The sequence below is a fragment of the Hippopotamus amphibius genome, chromosome 15 (assembly GCF_030028045.1).
Source record: "Hippopotamus amphibius kiboko isolate mHipAmp2 chromosome 15, mHipAmp2.hap2, whole genome shotgun sequence".
NCBI lineage: Eukaryota > Metazoa > Chordata > Mammalia > Artiodactyla > Hippopotamidae > Hippopotamus > Hippopotamus amphibius.
Genome location: NC_080200.1, coordinates 28,060,957 through 28,078,452, shown reverse-complemented (window position 1 = coordinate 28,078,452; position 17,496 = coordinate 28,060,957). Strand labels below are relative to the sequence as shown.

Below are 17,496 nucleotides of genomic sequence, written 5' to 3'. Positions count from 1 at the left end.
GCAGGACGGACTGATTTCGTTTTCCACCGCCGGGCGTCTCCGTTTCCCTGAGAAGCACAGGGCTGGTGACCTGCCCATTTTCCCAGGACTCTCGGTGCTCCGGATCAAACGTTAATTGACCACCTCTGACCCAGAGGCCCTACAAATTTCACCCGTGGGTCCCAGGAAGTGGGCCAGAGCAGGGAGGCACCCTCCGGCTCCCTCTCTCCGACTTGAAGGAGCAGAAGAAAGGGTACAAGCAAAGGCCGCATCCGAGCAGCGGCTGGACATCCCGCCCTTGCAACTTCAACCTTCCCAGGGAGCCCAGGCAGAAACGCTGATTTAATGTTTATTTTTATTTATTTGTTTATTGCCTGCATTGGGTCTTGCTTGCTGCACAGGCGCTTTCCCTAGTTGCGGAGATGGTGGGGTGGGAGGCTACTCTTCATTGCAGTGTAGGGCTCCTCATTGCAGTGGCTTCTCTTGTTGCAGAGCACTGGCTCTAGGCTCTTGGGCTTCAATAGTTGCGGCACATGGGCTCAATAGTTGTGGCACAGGGGCTTAATAGCTCCGCAGCATCTGGGATTTTCCCGGACCAGGGCTCGAACCCATGTTCCCTGCATTGACAGGCGGATTCTTAACCACTGTGCCACCAGGGAAGTCCGGAAGCGCTGATTTAGAGAGGCGGGAACCGGCTCGGGTTCAGACAGAGAACCGATGACCTGATTGACGCAAACCCCAAACAACGCCCAACTTGGCAGCAGAGAGAAGGCCGCGGTCCTCAGCTTGCTCCTGGTTGCGACTCACCGCCGAGAAACTCCGGACGCTGCAGGCACCCGAGTGCGCGGGAAGTTGGGGGGGAGGGGGCGGGGCTCGGGCGGCCGGAGTGCAGGGCGCACGCGCCGAAGAGGCGGGGCCTGAGGCTGGAGGGGCCCGAGGGCCTGAAGAGGGCGGAGCCAGGGCGGCGACGGGAGTAGGGGGCGCGCGCGCTGCGGCGACGGCGGGCGCCATGGCGCCTACCCAGCAGGTCCGGGTGCTGCGGTGCTCCCGCTGCCGCCTCTTCCAGGCTCACCAGGTGGGGCCTCGCCCTCCTCCGAGCGCGGGGATGGCGGGCGGGACGAGGTGGGGCCGCGGGGGCCCGGACCTCCTGCCCCAGGCGTGGGCGCCGTCTCGTACGATTCCGGGTTGCGTCTGGGTCCCGGACACGTGACGATGTCTGTGCTGAGAACTAGGCTTTATTGATGTCGCTTCTCCGTAACGTTATGCTGGGCTTTTTTCGGGTTTGGGTTGGTTGGTGTAAGATTCGTAGAAACCAGGCATGAAGATATCTGCCGAGGCGGCCTCGTGAACTCTAGCAGGTCGTCGGGCACACCAGCTGGAGGATAGATCCTAGCCCCCCAAGTGGCTCCTTGTGCATTTAAATACAGGGAGGTGTAGTTTTAAAAATTGAGTCACGACTGGGCACCTGCTGGCACTCTGCTCTGCCCGTGGGGAGGGACTCGACGCCTGTGCTTCGTTATGTAAATCATCTCGCGCCTTTAAACTGGATAATGGAAGTTTCTAAAACGTATTGCTTCCCTGACTCAAAACGTGAAATAGGGGGATGTCGCTTAACCTGTTCTTTCCTGGGTCGTGTGCTGTCTCTGATGCCGTGAAATCAGTCTAGGGAGTGGATTCGTGATCTCCAAAGGAAAAGAATTTCTCCTCGGGATCAATAACAAGCCACACTCAGGTTTAAGTTACAGAATAACAGTTTATTTGGAAGAAAGTATGACAGCTTCTGGTACTGACACCAGCAGGGGGTGGAGAGACCCGAGAAGGGGTCTTGCCTGAGCAAGCTATATACCTTCAGAGCAGAGTTAATTACAGTCCCCACCTTAGGACTGATTATTAGGGTTGATTGTTAGGATTGTTTCTATAGAAACGTTCGTGATATTCAGAGAATTTCATTACTCAGTGATCTTGTGATGTCCCAGGTAGTCCCCACCCTAGAGTCATGAGAATCCGTCTTAAAGAATGAGTGAGGTTACCTCACGTTTTTCCAGTTCTTCCATCCCTCCCCCCCGGCCAAGTCAGCCCCTGGAACTCTCATCTCCCTGCTCGATGCTTTCAAGGTTGTCGTTGTATCTGCTTCTGGTAGTCCCCTGCCAATCTGCTGTGCTCTGAAAAATGATAGCATCAAATTGCATACAAAAATGTATGGTTAAAAGCCAGTAAGACGCTGAGTATGCATCTGTAAGTTTGCTGTGACTTTGTAAGGGTCATTTTACGGACTCAGAAGGTTTTTACTTGTTTCATTTTGTTGGTTCTAGGATAATGTAGTGCGTGTTCTCATGCTCATTTTCAACTCTGAAGTGATTTGAAACCAAGTGGGAAAAGAGGGTTAACAGTTTAATTCCAAGTCGGCTGTGTATCAGGCATTTTCACACATCTCATTGAATTTCAACAGCCTCTGAATTGTGACTCCTCATTTCACAGAGATGAGAATACTGAAATCCAGAGAAATCAAGCAGTCTCTCCACCTAATAGATGATGGAGCCAGGCCTGTCCGTTGCAAAGATTTCTTTATGTCATATTCTACCACCCTTCCCCCCCCCGCCCCAAAGCTAGCCAGCTACTGTGTCCTTCCAGAGCTTTTATTATTTTTTAATGCATTTCTTACTTGCATATGTACCTGTAGAAGATATACAGTAGCTTTATGGTGTTTGAAGGTAGATGCTGAGAAGTAGAATCTTAGGCTGTACCCACTTAAATTTGTAATAGATGCTGCTTGACCTCTTTAGAATCCTTTTAGGTACTTCCCCAAAAGCCCTGATGGTTTTTGTATTAGGATCATATTAATCATATTAATTTTTATGAGTCAACCTAGACATCATTTTGATGGTAAGCATGCTATTTCATTCCATCTCTTAAGTCAGCTTTGGTGCCCCTTGATACCATTTTCTTTGTTGCCATTATAAATCAACTCCTTTCTTTCATTATCTCTTCAAACTAGATGTTTGCTTATAAACTATGTTAATTTTTAAAGATACATTACTTTTTTACCTAACCACTATATTAAATTGTCTTACTGGTTTTAGTAGTTTTTCGTTTGATTATCTTGGGTTTCAAGGAAGTAAATCATCTTATCCATAAATAAGGATAGTTTTTTTTTCTTTCCATTTTCGTATCTCTTATTACTTTCTCACTTCCATCAGCTAGTACATCCAGAAAAGAAATGGTAAATAATAGTGTAGATCCTTGACTTGTTCTTGAATTTCATGGGAATTCTGGTGGTGATTCTGCAGCTTTAGAGCTGGATATAAGGCATTTTATTATGTCAAGAGACAGTCCATCTAGTCAGATTCGTCAAGAATTGAAATATTATGGAATTTTTTTTTTGGAGAACCACAGATAGTAGAGATCTAATTTGATTTTGTTTCGTATGGATAGCCAGTTTCCCAGAACCACTTACTAAATAGTCTCTTCTTTCTTCACCTTTATAATATACTAAATTTTCATACATATGTTGGTTTGTTTCTGGACTCTATTCTTTTCCACTGATCTCTTTAAATTATTATTTCCAATCCAGTTCCACCTATTTCAAATAATTACATTAGCTATAATTTCTGAAATTTCATTGTAGGTGAAAAAGAATCTCAAATGGACATGCAAAGCTTGTGGAGAGAAGCAGTCATTTTTACAGGTGAGTCCCAAGAAGCAGGGCATCTAATACCTATACCAGAAAGCAGGTGGGACCCAGCCCTGCAGAAGCGTGTTTCTCATGGAACCCAGTGTTCCGTTATTGGCTCAAGTTCCTTATATATAGAGCTTCTGCTCCCTAAGATCATCTCCTTCAGGAAGTGACAGGAATGGAAGCGGTGCCTGGGAAGTTGCCTTCCTTTGTTTATTCAGTCAGTAAGTATTTACTGAGTACCTTCTAAGTGCAGGCATGGGAAACACTGGAAGGTAAGACTGTGTTGTTACTGCCTTCACAGATCTGCTCTTGTGGAAGGGGCAGAGAAACTAAAATGCACATGTAATTTAAAACTAGACTGAGCGCAGTGAGAGGAAAGTGCAGGGGTCTGTAAGAAGATAACTGAGTAATCAGACCTAACTGGGGATGGGCAGAAAGCTGTTGGTAGATGCAGGGGTGTGAGACAGGGCGGGCAGGGTGTGAGGGTAATTTTCTTCTCTATGTCTGTGAGTCTGTTTCTGTTTTGTAAATAAATTCATTTGTATTATTTTTCAGCTTCCACATATAAGTGGTGTCATATAGTATTTGTCTTTGTCTGACCTGCTTCACTCAATATGATACACTCTAGGTCCATCCATGTTGTTGCAAATGGCAATATTTCATTCTTTTTTATGGCTGAGTAGTATTCCACTATGTGTGTGTGTGTGTGTGTGTGTGTATAGATACACACACACACACCCTACATCTTCTTTATCCATTCATCTGTTGATGGACACTTATATACCCCCTTTTTTTTTTAATTGGCTGCATTGAGTCTTCATTGCTGCACATGGGTTTTCTCCAGTTGCAGCAAGCGGGGGCTACTCTTCATTGTGGTGTATGGGCTCCTCATTACTGTGGCTTCTCTTGTTGTGGAGCATGGGCTCTAGGTGCATGAGCTTCAGTAGTTGTGGCACATAAGCTCAATAATTGTGGCTCACGGGCTCTAGAGCCCAGGCTCAGTAGTTGTGGTGCACGGGCTTAGTTGCTCCGTGGCATGTGGGATTTTCCTGGGGCAGGGATAGAACCCATGTCCCCTGTATTGGCAGGCGGATTCTTAACCTCTGCGCCACCAGGGAAATCCCAATATATACCCTTTTTTATGTTTTGTTGATATACTCTTGGCACCTAGCACAGTGCCTGTCACATAGTCAGTGCTTGCTCACGTAATGTCTGCTGAATGAGTAAATGACCCACCCCACGTTGATGGGCATTTAGGTTGATTTTAGTTTTCATCGTTATGAACAACTCTGCAGTGAAGCATCTTACAAATACCTCTTTCTTCACTTAACCAATTATTTCCTTAGGACAAATTCCTAGAAGTTAAATCAGAGGGATTCTTTTGACCGAGGTTCTTTTAGTTGCAAATAATAGGAAAAAAACACCTCAGCAAAGTTTAAAATGTACTGGCAAGGTAATGGGTATCTTGGGGGGACCCAAGGGAGGAGCTTCATCCTCGACCCCTTGAAGAACCGACCCCAAGAACTGAAAAGCTACCAACAACACAAGCATCATCTTTTCCCTCCCTTCTCCCTTCACCCAGTTTCTCCCTAATACTTTCCTCTCTCTCTCTCTACTTCTTCTCCTTCCCTTCCTCTCTCTTCCCAGTTCACAGTAACATATTCCACTCGCAAACCACAGAATCTCATTTCAAACCAACTGGAGTAGCCGAGTCCCAGTTATAACCTCCTGGGAGAAACAATCTGATAGACCTAGTTGACTCCGATGTGCCCCTCTGGTCCAGTCAGTTGAGATGGGTGGGAGTGGGGACAGTTTGGTCGTCTGTCAGTAAGTATAGCTGCTGAGACTGGGTCTCAGAAGGCAGGGGGCTGGCTCGTGAACTAGTGGCCGCTGCTTGTCTTAGATGTCCGCTTTGCCTTCTTCTCAGCACTTCCATGCTTGTGCAGTGGTGTATGGCTTGTGACTGACTAGGCCGCAGTAACAAACAGACACCAAAATTGGGGTGGTTTAACACAACAGAAGTTGTTTCTCTTGCTCTCGTAACAGTCCTGGGAGAGACTGAGATCAGCAGAGCAGCTGTCCTTGGTGTGGTCATCCAGGGACCCAGGCACCTGTCATCTTGAGGTTCTGTTACTCCCTGAATAACGGCCTCTAGCCCCTGAAAGGGGCAAGATCAGGGAGGAGCTACCCAGGAAGGATCTGGAAGTGGCTCACATTTCACTGGGAAGAACCTAGTCTCGTGACCACACCTGGCTGCAAGGAAGACTGGAAAATGTAGTCTAGTCTGCTCCCAGACGAGGGGAGAGTGCATTTTATTTTTCAGGCAAGAGTCTCTGCCATGCAGGAGAGCATACACCCTACTGGTTATGCCAGGTGTAAGTTGTCAGTCTTTTTAGAATGTACTTATTTATTTCAATTTATTTTATTGAAGTATAGTTGAATTATAATGTTGCGTTAATTTCTGCTGTACACCAAAGGGATTCAGTTATTTATATATATATATACACACACACACATCCTTTTTTGTATTTTTTTCAATTAACAGTTTATCACAGGGTATTGAATATAGTTCCCTGTGCTATACAATAGGGCCTTGTTGTTTATCCATCCTATATATAATAGTTTGCATCTGCTAACCCCAAACTCCCAATCTACCCCAACCTACTCCATCTTGGCAACCATAAGTCAGTTATCAGTTTTGTTAAACTTTGCCTTTCCCCTCTCCAGTTCCTTTCCTCCCGTTCTCACTTGAACTTGCCCCAAATGGGATTTCACTGCCCACCAGTCCACTAAAATTGCTCATGTCAAAGTCAGCAATGGTCTCTGTGTTGCTAAAAATAATGGTTGGTTCTCAGTCCTCAGGTGACTTGACTTATTGATGGCATTTGTCAGCGTTTGTCACTTCATCCTCCTTGAAGTGTTGTCTTCACTTGGACTTCAGTCATCCTGCTCCTGGTTTTCCTGCTGTCTTCCCGGCTGTGTTTCAATCCTCTTTGCTACTTGTTTCCCATTTCCTCATCTTCTAAACCTTAGAGTGCCCTGGAACTCAGTTTTTTGACCTCTTCTCTAGCTACACTCATTCCCTTAGTGTCTGAGACAAGACAATCTGACAATTCTCAAATGTGCATCTCAGACCCCAGGCCTGACCCTGAACTTGTGTGTGCTTCAACCACTTGCCTCTCTGCTGGATATCTAACAGGCATCCCAAACCTATATCCCAGAACGGAAGCCCTCCCCAACCTGCTTTCCCCACGGTCATCCCCAGCTCTTAAGTGCCGAGCCCCTCTTTCTAGTTGTTTGGGCTAAAAACCTTGAACTCATCCCTGACTCCTCTTTTTCTTTTACACTCTTCATCTGATCCATCAGCAAATTTTGTCGGCCCACCTTCAGCATATACCCAAACTGTGCCCACTTGTTACCACAGTGTTCTGAGTTGCCTCAGTATTTGCAGTAGCCTCCTGACTGGTCACCCGTTTCTGCTGTACAGTCTCAGCACCACAGCTGCAGGGTCCCTGCTAAAACATATGCAGGCTCATGTCATACCTTCCGGGTTAGAGCAGCATTCGTGCTGCTACAGACAGGGCCAGGTTGGGGCAGGGGGCAGTGTAAAATGAAAAGGTGGGGCCCCTTTTCAAAAGCAGGAAAAAACTGCTATTAAAGGTACTAAAATATTAAGCTTTTCCTTTTTCTCATGGTCTCCTGACTTTCCCTGATGCCTTTTATTTACTGTTTTTTAAAATTTTCTATTTAATATCTTCTTATGTAAAGAAAAACTAACATTTTAAATTGTGCCAACACCATTTATGTTGTGTAACACCAGTTTTAAATGCAAAGAGCATTCAGTACCTATATGGAACATATACAGAATAATATAAGAGCATTTGGTATATATGTAGAATCATCAAAATTGCACAATTTATATTTTGTAGCTCGTACATGCCTGCATTTTTCACTCTTACCAGAACAGTGGAGATGTTGCACAAAATTAACTGTTTTTACTTCACTACTTGATACACACACGTTCTACCCACACTCTCAACCTTTAGCTCACTGATGAGTAAGGAAGTACTGAGAGAGAAAGGAACTGTGGGTTGCCCTATTGTCCCAGGTTTTTCTGTGTCATTATTTTCAGCATAGGCTATTCCAGGGAAGTAACAGGAGTAAGAAAATCTATGACAGGTTTCCTTGATTGTCCATGTGTTTTAGAATACCCTTGCCTTCTTTCTGCAGCTGAAGCAAGTTCTGGTTGCAGTGGAGAGCCCAGCCTCTCAGGCTGCGGTTGCCCCCATGTACTTTTGCTGGGCCTTACTTTGTGTTGCTGTAAAGGAATACAAGCAAAAATTAGTAATAAATGTTCTCTTTTTGAAAAAAAAAGGAAAAAAGACTTGTACACACCGTCTAAACTTGCAGCCTCACTGAACCCCCATACCTTGTGAGTTCACTGGAATTCTGTGCTGCTGGGGCATCAGGCATGCTGCATGCAAATGCTGGGGTGGCGAGGGACAGTGGACACATTTGGCGTCCACGACTCACCAATATGCTTCATTATCTCATCAGACTTCACGTACACAAGTTCAGAGATTATTAAGAATTTCCAGATGGAGACGGCAGAGCAGATCTCATGCCCATAAGGCTGACTCTGCCTGTAACGGCCTACATCAGCCTCGTCTCCTGCCATCTTCCCCCTAGAGCGTTTAGCTCCAGCCACTTGGCCTCCTCACTGTTCCTCCAAAGTGCCAGGCTCAGGGTCTTTGCGCTCCTCTCCATTTCGTTGCTTCTGCTCAGTGCTCTTCCCCCAGGTATCTACATGGCTTGCTTCCACCTATCTTCCTATTTTGTGCTCAGATGTCGCCCTTTTCAGTGATCCACTCCTTGACCCCTTGAACACTCGTATAAAGTTGCCTACTGTGTCCCCACTCTGCCCCACCCCGCTTCATTGCCTTGCTTTCCTCGGTAGCACTGCTCACCCTCTGACAGCCATGTAGGTGACCTGTGTGCTTGCCATCCATCTCTTCTCACTACAGTGTGAGCTCCATGATGGCAGGCATGTTTGTCCACTCCTGTATTGTACTGTCCTTACCTGGTTCAGGGCCTGCCACATAATAGGTGCTTAATATTTACTGAACAGATGAATGACTGCTAAGTGAGAAAAAGTGTCTCGTGTGTTTTCTATTCTTTTGATGATGATTGAGGGGTATCATTTCATATGTTTATTGGCTATTTGTGGTACTTCTCTTCTGAATTTCTTATGTTCATTAACCAATTTGTGGGGGGTTTCAGGTTGAGTTTGGCTTTGATGTGTAAAGTTCAGGGTGATGGTGGGCAGACAGATAGGCTGAAACTATTAGTCCTTGAGACTGTTAGTTTGTAAATCACTGCAGAAATGGCAGTTATTGTATGGGTTCCTGCGTGATGCTTTCGGCCTTGCAAAGTACCGTTTTACCCTCCCTGAGTTGCATCTCCAGTGGATCTATTTCTTAGCATTCTGTCAACATTTTTTAAACTTAATATTTTTGTTTTTTCTCAGGCTTATGGTGAGGGCTCTGGTGCTGACTGTAGACACCACGTCCAAAAATTAAATCTGCTGCAGGGACAGATTTCAGAGATGTCACTCAGGTATAGTAGTTTGAGAGAGACATGGTTATCTTGCCCTGTTTTTATCTTGAGTGGATGGTGGAAGCATATGATGGAGAAATTCCTTAGATTTCCATGTCTTACAATATGGTGATTAGATATTGAACAGTCTCCCCACTGAAATTAATTTAAAATGCCAGCCACAATATTTTAAATGCACTGAAAAGATGACAAGAAGGTAAGTAGCCCTCAGAGGGAAAAAATGAAGAAAAAGCCAAAATCCAGAGAATAAGCAGCTGGGCTGCCAGGGCAACTGCAGCCCATTGCCATGCAGCTTCCATGCAGCCAGGCGGGGGGGCAGGAGACAGAGACAAAGCCCAGGGCCTGTTCAGTGTGGGAAGGTCAGTAGGAGACCACCGCAGAAAGCTGAGTCCCCAAAGAACTACACCCTTAGTGTGCAAATGAACTAGAAATGCACTCCCTATGCCTCAGGGACCCAGCCTGTGTTGACCTCAGCACTGACTGAAGAAGGGGCATTCGCTCCAGGATTTTATACGCACAAGGGAGTTGTCACATGGCCTTTCAGCCTTTTACACGTGCTGTGTGAGAAGTCTCAAGCTGAGAACTTATTTTTAAATTGTCCCAGAAAGCAGAGGTAAATGCAGCTCCTTTTTAGAGCAGTACATCTTCAACCCAGGCATCAAAGAATTCCCATGTATAAAGTTCCAAGGAGCATATATACCCAAAGTTAAAAATGATTTAACTTACTTAAGGAAGCATATCACTGTGAGCAAAAAACAGCAGAAATGACAGAAAAGTCAGGCCCAAAAAGAGTTCAGAATACATAATATTGCATGTTTAATATATTTAATGAAATTAAAAGGGGGGGTGATAATATGAAGAGCAATAGACTTTAAAAAATAACCAGTTTTTAAAAAAAACAACCAAAAAGTTTGTAGAAGTGAAAAGTATAGTCTTTGAAATTAAAAGTTTAGTGGACCGTTAAACAGATTAAGTGCAACTGAAGAGAGAATTAGTGAAATGGAAGGTCAAGCTGAAGAAATTATTCACAGTGCAGCACAGAAAGACAAAAAGGTGAAAAATATAAGTTCAGAGACATGAAGGATACAGAGAAGAGTTCCAGCAGGAGATGATAAAGAGAATGGGACAAAGGCAATATTTGCAGAGAAATGAACAGAACATTTTCCAGAATCAAAGGGCTTACGTTCTCAGATTCAGGAAACACAGTAAATCCCAAACTGGATAAAAATATTGTGAATGTAGGAAATCATAATGAACCTATACGAAAGCTACTAGAGCTAATAAGTTAATTTTAGCAAGAATACAAAGATACATGGTCAACATATAAAACTAAATTTTATTCTTATATAAATGCAGTGAACAGTTGGAAAATGATTTTAAAAATCAAATACCATTTATGATACCATCAAAAAATCAAATGCTTAGGGATAAATATAACCCAAAAATGTGCAAGTATATTTTCAGTAAAAACTATAAAATATTGCTGAGAGAAATAAAAGAAGATCTAAGTGAAGAAATATGACATGTTCATGGATTGGAAAACTCAATAGTGTTAAGATGTCAGTTCATCCTCAATTGATCCGTAGAGTCAACCATTAGGTTCCAATCAAAATTCCAGCAGTTTTTTTTTTTTAAGAAATTAACAAGCTGATTCTAAAATTTATATAGAAATGCAATTGCCAAAACAATTTTTATAAAGAAGAAAACTGGAGGTACTGCCACAGCCTGATTTCAAGATTTACTGTAACACTGCGGCAGTCAAGACAATATGATTTTGATGAAAGACTTAGACATATAGGTAACTTCAGAAGGCAAATGAATAAACAAATTGTGATATTTTCATACAGTGGAATACTACTCAGCAACAGAAACAACATGGGCAAACCTCGAAAACATTGCTAATTGAAAGAAATCAGACACAAAAGACCACATGCTGTAGGGATGAGTGGTATTCTGAGGGAGGGTGGTCACCTAAAAAGGCATATAAGGGAACTTCGGGGTGACGAAAATTTTCCAAATCTTGCTGATTATATCTCAATAAATTTTCTATATCTTGACTGGAGTAATAGTTTCAAAGATATAATTTACCAAACTCATCTAACTGTACACTTAAATTGCTACATTTTAGTTATATTTATTATAAATTATACCTCAATAAGTTAATCTTAAAAGATAAACAAGAAAAAAAAAAACCCTAGCCTTAGACATAACAACATAATGAAATTGCAGAATATGGAAGATAAAGGGAAGAGCTGAAGAGCAGCTGGAGAGAAAGATCACCTACACAGGACAGTGGACACCCAGCTTCTCAGGGGTAACATTAGAAGCGAGAAGACAGACCATTGCCTTCAGATGCTGAGATGTTCTGTAGTTGATGGAGTTCCTGAATCACAGGACAGGGAGCAGAGTCCTGGCTGGTAGCTGGTAGGATACTGGTCAGCTGGACGTTGGAGGATCAACCATGTGTCAGGGTAGGCATTTCACATGCGTGATCTCATTTCATCTTCCTCATCGCCCTGTGAGGATCACTGGCTTCTGTTTACAGATGAAGAAACTGAAGCAGAGGTGCCCACATTTGGTAGAGTTGGAGTTCTCATCATAGTTCACTAGAGAGCGTTCCACTTTGATCGTGTGATGTAACAACCCTGCCTGACAAGGGTGGGTGTGGCTTTGACACTACCCTTCAGTCCCTGTACAATGAATGTTTTCACCGGCCATCCCACCCCACTCGAGGCTGCAGAGGCTCCAGCTCCTCACTCTGCTTTATGTGGTGAAAGAGCCCTGCTGTCCCTGGGAGGCTGGATGAAGTCACTATGACACATGACACATCAAGCTCAGTAAAATGCCTCCTCTCAGAGTGGTTGAGATATAACCCAACTGTAAGCCACTCATATGACCCTGTGCAATGGGGACGTCTCCAGTACTGATGGGAGGGACTCTGTGCTATCAGAGTTCAGCTGACATTAGTCTCTGTGTTCAGGCCCTTAGGAGGGCACACGCACATGTATTGTTTCATTTGCCTTCATAGTCACGCTTGCAGTGTTACCCCATTTGTAAATAAGGAAACTGGGCTGCAGTGATGTGCCTAGAGTCACAGTCAGTGACAGCCAGTCATTGGCAAAGCCACGATGCAGACGCTGGTCTCTAGGTTAAGAGCGCCTCTTCTGCCCTGGGTCCCTTTTCCTGTTGCTCCAAGGAGCACGTGGTCCCTGTGCCTTCTGAACTGCTGGGAGGTTACCAGATCACATCAGAACAGCAGAGGTGAGTTCTAAGTTCCCCTGAACAGGCTTTGCTCTCCACGTCAAGTCCGTGCACCCTGCTGTTCCCATCGTCATTGTCCTTCATCTTCCTGGTCATTTTACACAGGACAGCTGTACACTCTTTCCCTAAGGTCTCTGGAAGAAGCCGTAAGTGCTGAGGAGGAGGAAGATGCAGGTCCTCTGCAGGCCACGCACGCACGTCTGCAGGTGAGCCAGCAGCGCTGCTCGGCCCAGCTGCCTGAGCCGGCTGTGCCCCGGAGGGGGTCCCGCTTATTCATTCATCCATCTTCTGTTCAGCAAATGCTTGTTGGTGTCACCGAATGATGAGCATTTGGCTTAAAGCTACAGGGAATACAGAAATGAGTAAACCTGTCCTTTTCATGAGTGTGGTGACAGATGTGAGCAAATAATTACAGTTACTCTATGAAAAGGGCTTTTTCTTCCGGCTGCTTGGCCAGTTCTTCTGAACTTAGCTTGAAGTTCACCTCCTTGTGCTTCTCCCCTTGTCCCACAGCCCTCTGGGCACATCTGTGGTAGGGAAAGGATGCTGCTGTTAAGTGCCTGGGTTTCCATGTTCCCTTTCTCCAGACTGAGCCCCACAGCAGAGCTCACATCCAGTCATTCTGTCCCAGGGCCTGGTTTAAGTAGGTGCTCAAACAGTGTCAGATGGGCAGTGTGTAAGAGCTTGTGTAGGTGACGCCATTGGTACATCCAAGATGCCATGGGTATGTGGAACGGCACGGGGGAGCGGGAAGAACTATCAGACAGAGCCCCACCTCTGCTCAGAGAATCATGCTGGCAACATCTGCTTTCCAGGTGCTGTTCGTGTTTTTATTATATCCATAAATAGGGGAGGTGCTTGTAAGCACACCGCTTTAGCACATTAGCGCTTGCATATCTGGGTCTATACTTCCGGTTTCTTTACTTACAGCCTTAATCTTTCATCACCCCTTCTGTAAGACATACTTGTTTGCATCCTGGAATTTTCACTTAACTCTTCTATGTTGCTCTATAGCTTTCAATTATTTTCATTTTTAAAAAGCACCTACAGAATATAGTGGATATGCCGATATTTATGCCCTTCTTGTTGGGCACTTAGGATGTTCCCAAACTTTTACTACTATAAATATTTGCTATTATTTGTATCACTGTAATGAACATCTTTATGCCTGTGTCTTCATCTGGAACTACTGGGCCAGGGAGTGTGGACATTTGCAAAGTTCTTGTTAAAGTTCTTGTGCCCTGCAGCTTTCCCAAAGTGTGTGCCAGTGTGCTCCGTTCAGGACATCTGTCTCCCGTTACCTTCCAATCAAATTCCTTTCCTGGTGACGGTGTAGACATGGGTCCTGAAGCCCTTAGGCCTCAAGAGTTACACTGGGGATTTTCAGTCAAGGTGCCTGCTTTCCAACTCTGAGAATAAATTTACTTCCCAATCCTATAGGAAAAACTCCAACCCTCAAATAGCCGCTGGCTGAAGTATCTGGAAAGGGACTCCAAAGAACTGGGGCTGGAAGAAGGAGGAGTGTGTTTCAACAGACAGCCTTCACCCGAGAGAGAGAAGCCAGACCCTCCCTTCAGTGCAGCCCTGCCTAGAAAAAGGTGCCAAGCGAGTCACTAATCCAGCCCTCACTCATGCCCACCTCAGTGAACCACAGCTGGAGGGACTGAGGGGCAGCTTCCTGTGGTCGGCAGGAAGCCTGAGGGATGTGAGCCAGCAGCCGCCGTCACTGCGGGCCCCCTGGCCTGGCCAGGCAGCAGGTGCAGCCAGCGCAGAGGCGACGGCTGGGCAGGATGCCAGTGGGGGCGCCTTTTATGATGCTCTGCACTGACCTTGAAGAACTTAAGGGCAAGATTGACAAAGTGAAGTGTGGCCAGAGAAGCCAACAGGCCTGGGAGCTTTTAGCTGACAGCGGGAAAGACCTGACTTTCGTGAGTCTCTTCTCCAGTCTTAATCTGCATTTCAGTGAGTTTTCGGAGAGCCTGCCTCATCTAGATCTAGGATGGCTCTTCCAGGGCAGATGCTATTGGGAGGTAGATTCCAGCTGAAAGTAAGAACTCTGGTGACTACAAGCCGTAAGAGCAGAGAAATGGACTGCCGTGGATGTCACTGGGCAACTTGTTATTGGCAGCAGGGCAGAAGCTGAGCAGCCACTTGGTAAGCAATAAGGGATGGCAGGATCCCTACCTGTGCTAGGTGTCAGCCCAGGTGACCACTAAGTCAGACTCAGGGCCACTGTTCAGTGATGGGACTAGGTTCTTTTTCTTATTATTGTTAAAGTATAGTTGATTTACAATGTTGCGTTAGTTTCAGGTGTACCGCAAAGTGATTCAGTTTTATATATGTATTCTGTTTTAGCTATTTCAAGAAGCACTGGATGTTTTTCCCTGTTTTCTTTTTTTTTTTTAAGTGTATGTATGTATGTATTTGGCTGCATAGGGTCTTAGTTGTGGCATGCAGGATCTTCATTGCAGCATGGGATCTTTCGTTGCAGCACAAGGGCTCTTTGTTGCAGTGAGTGGGCTTCTCTAGTTGCGGCGTGTAGGCTTCTCGCTAGTTGTGGCAACGCGGGCTCCAGAGCACACGGGCGCAGTAGTTGTGGCGCGCAGGCTTAGTTGCCCCGCGGCATGTGGGATCTTAGCTCCCTGACCAGGGATCAAACCCGCGTCCCCTGCATTGGAAGGTGGATTCTTAACCACTGGACCGCCAGGGAAGTCCCAGGACAGGATTCTTGACAGCACTTTCCCTCTGCCAGGAAATGGAGCCAGAACACAGTCCAGCCTCCATGCAGCCCTGATGTCCAGGACTCCAGAAACTGTGAGGTCACCTTGAAGTCCCTGAAGGTCAGTGATTGAGGGCAGCGTCCCAGTGCCATTGAGCATACATAGGATTTTTTAATTGTTTTGTGGACAAAGTATGAGACTTCTACCCCCCAAAAGCCCAGCTTCCCACATGGGTGTCTTGTTTTCTTTGTCTTAAGCCAGCTCCTTCCTCTGGCCTGCGTGGCTTCCCTGCCCACGCTCCTCCTGTCACTGATGTTCACTCCAGGTCAAGGGGCAGCTTGATGCCTTGGAGACAAGTGGGGTTGACCAGTAGGGCTTTTCTGCATCAGGACTGCTCCCTTCATTCCGCGTGGTGTGTCAGGTTGTTCATCTTGGGACCTGCCCTGGCTTTCTGAGGAACTGTCACCTTCATTTACCCGGTGGGTTCTTGTGCAGTTGGGGCACTCTCTTCACCTAGCACCTGCTCTTGTTCTTGATGCTTCAAACCTAGCAGACCCCACCGCACCTTCCAGGCTGCAGAATGCAGGTTTTGCTTTACCCTGTCATGGGAGCCACAGGCACCCAGGCAGAGGAACTCTGCCAGGCATTCGTCACTGCCACAGCCCAACATAGGCCAGGGTTGACCTGGTGAGCTTCAGACAGTAGTGTAGAGCGCCTGTTCAAAGCCAAGAGGCAGAGCAAACTCTGGTGTTGCTACTAACTATGTGACCCCCAGGTAAAGGTGTGGCCCCTGAATCTCCAAATTATAGAATGAGTATGACAGTTACTGATGTACCAGTCCCTGGGCTAAACATTTTAACTGCATTGTCTAATGCTCACCACAAGCGTGTTTCCTTCTGAAGGTGAGGAACTAAGGCTGGTAAAAAGGTTCAGGGAGGTCACAGCATGTCAGTGGCATAGATGCCAGTCTCTAATCACAACTGCCCACAGAGCATCTTCCATACTGCGTGGGGGTGGTGATGCAGGGTCCCTCCTGTCATTGCTTTCAAATTCCTTTGTAGGCAGTGAAACCCAATTTTCAGTGCATCCTTGTTTGCTGAGGTAGAAGGGAGAAGCCAGGCCTAGCACCACTGTCATAGCCCCTGGGGGACTCTGTGCAGCCAGTTCTACAGCCTCAAAACCCTCAACATGGTTCTAGAGAGATCTTCTCACTTGCCTGGCATTGAGCACGTCTTTCCAGATGGTCTCTAGGGCCCTTCCTGCTCAAACCCCTGAGGCACTCCCTCACCTGATTCTAAGGTCCCCATGAGATCCCCTGATCACATGAGAACATCTTCCTTTTTTGGAAAGCCTGGTCACGGAATTTGGCAGAGGATTTGGAGTGAGGGAGAGGGCATTTATTTGCTGTGCTTTGCTAAACCTCAACATCAAGGCATGCCCCTAGCCTGCCAGGCTACAGAAGTAGTAGACAGCACAGAGCAGACAGTGTCGGCACCCAGAGGTACAGTCGACGACTAGTGCAGGCACAGGACCCTCCTCTCTCTATACCTGGGCACTCATCCTTCTGAATGGAGAACACAGCCATCATCTCATGTTTCCCCAGGATCACACTGGCCTGACAGGGAAGGTCAAAGAAGGAAGCAGTTGTGAGGACTGGGACACCAGGGAGCTCGTTGTTGCTCAGGGGGAACCACCGTGTCCTGCCCAGCAGGTCAGGACCACGTCTAAATGGGAACAATTTCTTCCACCACTTGGAAACAGCCTACATTTGGACACGGAGCCCCTGACCCCCCTGCAGAGAGGCCCCAGGCCAGCCCAGGCAGCCCAGGCTGAGCAGGGGACACCCAGGGCCCAGACCCCAAGGGAAGGAAGCCTCTGCAAGACCGCTGGTGTACTCCAGCCTCCTCAAGCTACACACACTCCCATGCCTGGGCCCAAGCTCTGTGAGAAGACCCCCGAGCAGTCCTGGGGCACAGGCCCTTGGGCAGAGGGTGGGCCCTTGGGCAAAGGGGGGCAGGGGCCTTCATCACTCATGCGACTGTGTGACCTCTTTAAAACTGGAGAGGACTTTGATGACGATCTGTGAATTGAAACGTTATTAATGTACACATATTTGTTGCGTGAGCCCTTCTCCACTTGACTTCTGTGCCACTGGAAACAGGGCTCCCCAAGTTGCTTCTAAATAGGACTAAGGATGACTTACAGGAACTACCAAGAACCAACAATAAACATGACTATCAAACA

General features: G+C 46.3%; 1 protein-coding gene across 2 annotated transcripts; it reads left to right on the top strand.

Moving 5' to 3' along the window:
• Nucleotides 1-901: 901 nt before the first annotated feature.
• On the top strand, nucleotides 902-17,493 carry MRNIP (MRN complex interacting protein). 2 transcript variants are annotated; one of them, XM_057710434.1, is made up of 7 exons: nucleotides 902-1,054; nucleotides 3,605-3,664; nucleotides 9,183-9,271; nucleotides 12,663-12,738; nucleotides 13,973-14,130; nucleotides 15,285-15,372; nucleotides 16,856-17,493. In XM_057710434.1, the coding sequence occupies exons 1-7, from the start codon at nucleotides 989-991 to the stop codon at nucleotides 17,336-17,338; spliced, it is 1,020 nt and encodes a 339-aa protein (XP_057566417.1). In that variant the 5' UTR covers nucleotides 902-988; the 3' UTR covers nucleotides 17,339-17,493. The 2 variants fall into 2 exon arrangements, with proteins under 2 accessions (XP_057566417.1, XP_057566418.1); XM_057710435.1 differs by lacking the exon at nucleotides 3,605-3,664 and having other exon boundaries at nucleotides 923-1,054.
• Nucleotides 17,494-17,496: the final 3 nt, after the last annotated feature.